The 6,000-nt window shown below is 34.8% G+C and overlaps 1 protein-coding gene across 1 annotated transcript in view; it reads right to left on the bottom strand.

Moving 5' to 3' along the window:
- Positions 1-720: 720 nt before the first annotated feature.
- The window catches only part of LOC149558997 (L-type lectin-domain containing receptor kinase IX.1-like), a 172,109-nt gene continuing 166,829 nt past the window's right edge, over positions 721-6,000 (bottom strand). Inside the window, exons 3-4 of the mRNA XM_089831194.1 lie at positions 1,064-1,148; positions 721-962 (exon numbers count right to left, since the gene is read on the bottom strand). Of these exons, the coding sequence (XP_089687320.1) occupies positions 721-962; positions 1,064-1,148 (327 nt within the window). The remainder of the gene's footprint in view (positions 963-1,063; positions 1,149-6,000) is intronic.

Here is a 6,000-nt window from a genome sequence, read left to right as displayed (position 1 = left end):
GATTCGGCACAGTGATCTTGGTCAATGCCAAAACTCATAGTGTGCCTTAGTTCATAGGTGCACCACAACATAACTTTGAAACAGTTGATCTTGGCATCGAATCATCAGTGCCATTAGCTCTGAATGGGTGGGCGAACCCTAGTCACACCCTTGTTTTGGCCATCAAGACCATCCATCATTTGCGGCCAACCTATACCGAGGAGTCTCCAAGGTGCTCTAAGTACATTTTGAGGTCAATCTTTCGAGGGTCATGACTCAGAGCTCGTGAGGGCTATCAATGAACCATTAGAGGAGACAAGTTTGTAAGAAGTAGTGGCTTAGTGTTTTTGCTAAAATAAGTTAGTGGGAAGGCTTTATTAGACAGTCTTGGCCAAACTAGTGGGGTGTCTACCCACTCTCTAATTTTAGAGATAGTTAGGTTTTGGAGGGAGATTAGGGGAGCTCTACTACAACTATCCTTACCCTAGCTTGGACCAAGGTTGGTATCTCAAACTTGCTTCTTTTCCATTTCTTTCTTTTAGCATGGTTAAGCAAATATGCAATTGTGGAGTTTATCAATGGAGTATGCATTGCATTGCATTGTGGAGTAGCATCACTAATACATTTGGCATCAATTTGCGATGGTTAAGTGTCAAAATTATGACAGTAATGTGTCACCACTGCAACAGTAATAGACATCGTTGTTTTTTAGTTGCAAGTTACGATGTCTATCCTTTGACATCAAAATCTTGACACCTGTCCTTCATAATTTAACCACTTTATTCTAGCACAAATCTTGTCGCAATGCATGCGGCGTACATCACAATTTTGACGTTCGCCCCATGTATTGTGACGGGTTTGCATCGGCATCTGGCCATGGGGTCGCTGTGGCGGCAGCAATCCCATTACTTCCTTGGATGTCACAATTGCGACATCCTCAGCAAATTGCAACGGGGATGCGACGACACCAGGCGGCAAGGTAGCTGTGGCGTCGACACCATGAGTCATCACAATTCTTGCATTAGCGTCACAATTGTGACATCCATGTAAGAATTGCGATAGAGACACTATGTCTATGACCCACCTTTTGTTGCAATGGTTGGGCAGATGTCGTAATTGCGACGTCCATGGCTAGCACTTGAGCGGGGCCACTGTCGCAGCAATGCCAACTACCATTGTCGCAACAACAACCCCACCACAAGCATATTTAGCCTGCTGCGCCTTCAGCCATGGTGTTTTTGGTACTTTTGGCTAAAAATACATTTAGTTTCTTGACTATATTTTTGCAACCTATGTGGATGCATAGCTTTTACACATGACCCATTAATTTCCCTTCCCTTACAGAGAAAAGTACCATTTTTGTGTCCCTGCCAAAAGGAACATATAAAGATTCATTACAACTAAAAGCAATTTTCTCAAAAACAAACATATACATTGCAACATTAATACAAAAAACAAGCACCTGAAATAAGGAACCATCTTCCAGGGATAGGAGCTTAACAGCCCCACTCTCATTATCTATAGAATTGTGGACCACACTACCATTCTCTAGATGCTCACCAGCTACAAGTTTACCATTTGAATCATTTTTTGGAAGTTTAGTAGCATGATGCCGAGTAATAATACCTATCAAACCATTTGTAGAATGTTTGACATTCTCATGATCTGTTACCATTAATTTTTGAATAAGCTTCAAAATTTCTACCAATATAGTTCTCATTATCATTGCTCACATCACAGTTCCAAGAATGTCTAACAACCATAATTTTAAAATTACCCATAGAATCAGTTCCCTTTATTTCAGATTCCTTCTTCTTAACATTATTACTAGACCCATTCGATGTGCATCCATTACTTATGGTATGACTTGACTAGAAGACATTATTTTTTTGAATAACATTGGTTCTTGGAGGCACCATCTGTAATGTAGCATCATGATCTGTTGATGATCTGGATTTACTGCATGACTAGCCAGAACTTGTGTTCTTTTCTAGACTTTCTAAAATGAAATTGACATTTGACAAATTTTCTACCTATTGGGATATCTTGTTTACACCTGCAACACTAAAAGAGATTGTTGTTGTTTGGAAAGAATGCATGATTTCTGTCACCTAGGGGGCATATGAATCTTGTAAGTAGTTTTCCTTTGGATGTCCAATGTTCAATGACACCCTCTTCTTTAGTTTAGAGCCATTATACTGGGATTCAGACCCACCTACTGTTTGAATGCTAGTTTTCTTATCTTGTATATAGAATAGCATGTAAGCTTTCTGGGAAAGCACACTTTTCTCACTGACTGAATAGACCTAGAGTACAAAATATCATAAGAATAACTTCAATCAGTCTACGCAACTTCAGTATAATTAGTGTTACCATATAAAGAAAAGGTTCTACATAAAATTGTAGTTCTTTTGTTTATTCTATTATACACAAATTAGAATGAGCTTGCTCCACAAAATTAAACATGTCTTCACAACTGTAGAAAATGTATACCTGATTATCATCTAAAGCATGCCAGATTCCTGTGGATGAATGAATAAAGTAGAAATAATGACCAGAATGTGTGCTCTAGCCATCATGAACAAGAACACCATAAAGAGTGTACTTAAAATTGCCCTCCTATGATTGATCAATAGACAGAGAAACTAGAATATCATTGAAATGTGCAAAAATTATTATAAAACTAGTAAATATTACAAAAGCTATATTATTAGATTCCACTGAAAATGTGATCCACTGGTAAATAACATTGTAAGGGCTACTTACATGTGAACTGCTAACAAATGGTTTAAGATCCAACGTACAACCAAAGTCTACTTTTTTGTCAATTTTTCCTCCAGATCCAACTACACTTAAGCGCTTGAGATGAATTGCAAGAACATGTGGTGCTTTATCAATTTTGAGTTTTTCTAGAGCCTTCACTTTTACTTTTCATCATTCACATTGATATCTTTTCACACCCCCATCTAACTGTTCCATTGCCATGTAATGGGATAATGCTTTCAACAAGGAATCTACTCAAATGATCTCTAGGCTCAAATCTAAGAAAGGATCAAATTTATTTGAGCAATAAGAACATTGTGTACACTTCACCTACAAGCTAGGTTGAAGAAATTGTTAATGAATAAAATACTTTTCTAAGACTATAACCTAGAGTTCCCAGCATAAAAATAATATTGAAAGGTTTAAGTGACTCAAAAAAGTAGAAATAATGACCAGAATGTGTGCTCCAGCCATCATGAATAAGAACACCATAATCAATCATTTTCTAACATCTTTTTATTTTTTTATCATGTAGTGCATCATTCTATTTGTGGATGATTCTGATTGGTGAAAAAAAAGTGAATATTGTTACTAGTCACAAAAATTATTTCCAGTGTTGAACTAGAATATACAACAAACTCTGTGACTTGACTTCTATTAGTATATAAAGCTTTCACAAAGCTTCCTCTTATCATATGTAATATGTTAGGATACAGAGCAATCTAGATTAATCATTTAAGAAACAAAATGGCTAAAGAGATGAAATTCAACTGCTTCAAAAATTTAGTTGGGCATATAACAAATGTAATGTTATATCATGAGAATTTTTGGAGTTTGATTGTGTCGTAATGTTGTAATACGAAATTGAGCTGGCCTGGCATAACAAAAAAAGAATGGACAAATAATATAAGCCTTTAATTCTAAAAAAAAAGTATGATTTCTGGGATATTTCAATAGCCTTTTACTAATTTTAATAAGTACATGCATAAAATTGAAATTATAAAAACAAAAATATGTTAGTTCAACCTGAGAAATGAAATTAACCTGGCATCTGAGTAAATAATTATTTAGAAAATGTATAAAAATGTAATTCTACATTATGCATCTCATTCTGTAGAAGATCAATATCTCATATTCTAGTGTTGATGGATAGACTTACATCATTCACTCAATCATGCCTGAATTTCATAAATAAATAATCAGCAAAGTCTATTTCCCCTCCATGAATTTTTTTGACCTGGAACTTTTGATAAATCTGGGTAATGAAAATCTAGAGAAAATAAATGTTGTTTCACATGTAAAAATGAATGCTTAGTGTTCTTTTAATAAATTAATATCTTCCATGACCTATATTTACATATTTTGATATCTTAAAAAAGTGGCTAGCTTCTGTGACTAAAAAACTATATGGACCATATTCATTGTAAACACTACTTTAAATCAATCAAGAGTAGTGTTCCTCACTATAATTCTATTTCTTTTGAACATACCATTTTATATTAAAATAGAAAGCAATAACATGGTATTTAGAATTGGTTGATGGCTTGTACATATCATTAAATTCTAAATTCCTACTACACATTCTCATATGTATTGCATGATGTCTACCCTACGAAGATATAGCTTATTTGAAATTTGATAAAATGATGACAACGAATGAAATACAATAAGAAAACATTAAGATTTATTTAAAAATGAGAACATTCAATGAAAACCTATACCTAGTAAATTTAGATCAGTCAAAAGTCAGCTTCAAAAAGCATGATAGTTGGCCCAAATAAAACATATATAATAGATGATGAGCAGGCTTACCCTTCCAAAATTTTCTCCATTTCTTGGATTTTCTTCTTAGAGGACAAGAGAGACTCCTGTGGACCAACTAAATTACCAATACTAGACCTTAGAACCTCAAAATCATGCCTAACTTTGCAGAGCTCCTGCTCATTTTCTATTGCACATTGTCTTTGTCTTGATGTTTCCTATTCCATATCTTCAAGCTTCTACTGCATTTCCTTGAGGACACCACTAGTACCCCTGGCAACCTTCTCCATTTCTTCTACTTGTGCCCACATGCTCTCAATCTGTAGTGCCTTTTGCTTCACTTGATCCTGACTAGCAAAAGCTTTTTGCTTCTCTAAAAGCTGAGATGTTCAGGGAGATAAAGTGGGAAAGATAGAGAGGAACAGATAAAGAGATATGGAGGAATAAGGAGAAGAGGTGATAAAGAGATATATAGATGGTGAATGAGAGAGAAAGATATAAGGAGATATAGAAAGAGGGTGATAGGGATAGAGGGATAAATAGGTTATAAAATAAGTAGAGAGAGCTAAAGTAGAGATGGAGATAGAGAGAGGTAGCAAGAGGAAGACAAAAATCATGAGATATGCTCCTAAACTTTCCAATTAGAGTTCTTTCTCATTGGACAAATAAGGAAGATATTCGTAATGGTGCCTAGTAATCATGTATTACATAAATACATGCAAAACATAGAACAATGCATTTTTTCTATTTGATTTTCTACCTCTTCAGTGTACCCATTGTACATCAATGTAGTATTGCTAGTTTTTTATTCATGTTATCCATGGCAAAAGCATATAGTAAGGGTCACATCAAGTTTTCATTGGTAAGGAGAAACCCAACAAATTACCCACCATATTACATGGGCCTAAGGAAAGCTTTATGCTTGACCAAAGGCAAGGCACCTGCAGCTAAAAGTCAGGATGATCGAATTGGAGTGAACAATGAATTTACAGAAAACACTTTGAAAACTTGTTAAGAAAATCTATCAACTTGCAATAAGATTGTATTAAAACTAGAATTATACAGATCCATATTATCAAAAATTAAAATACCTGTCCGTATTAAGTGTTCAAAAAAGCACACGCCAGACACCTCTTGGAATGTTCAGGGCCTCCATAACCTTTGCTACGATAAGAAAGAAATCCAAATAATATTAAATATTTTCTGAAACTCCAATTCACAAGGATCTATAGTTATGTTCTAATAATCAAATACTAACAGTAAAAAACACAAAGCTGAAATGGATATGTCGCTTGTTTTTCTCCATTCATTCAGAAAACAAGCTTGATACTAAAATGTAAGTGTTTTCTCTTTAAATTATATCATGCTGATCACAAATACTAATCACAAATTAGTTATCCAAAAGGGTGCAATAATGACAGAGGAGCCAAATACTAAAAGATGCAATGAAGAGTTACAATTCTTCAAATGATATTAAAAAGGCATCAATAACCAGTC

Source organism: Cupressus sempervirens, chromosome 5 (genome assembly GCF_028749045.1).
Source record: "Cupressus sempervirens isolate cs-2001-9-10 chromosome 5, ASM2874904v1, whole genome shotgun sequence".
Lineage (NCBI taxonomy): Eukaryota > Viridiplantae > Streptophyta > Pinopsida > Cupressales > Cupressaceae > Cupressus > Cupressus sempervirens.
Note: the sequence above shows the minus strand (reverse complement) of the source record. Positions and strands in the feature narration are given on the sequence as shown.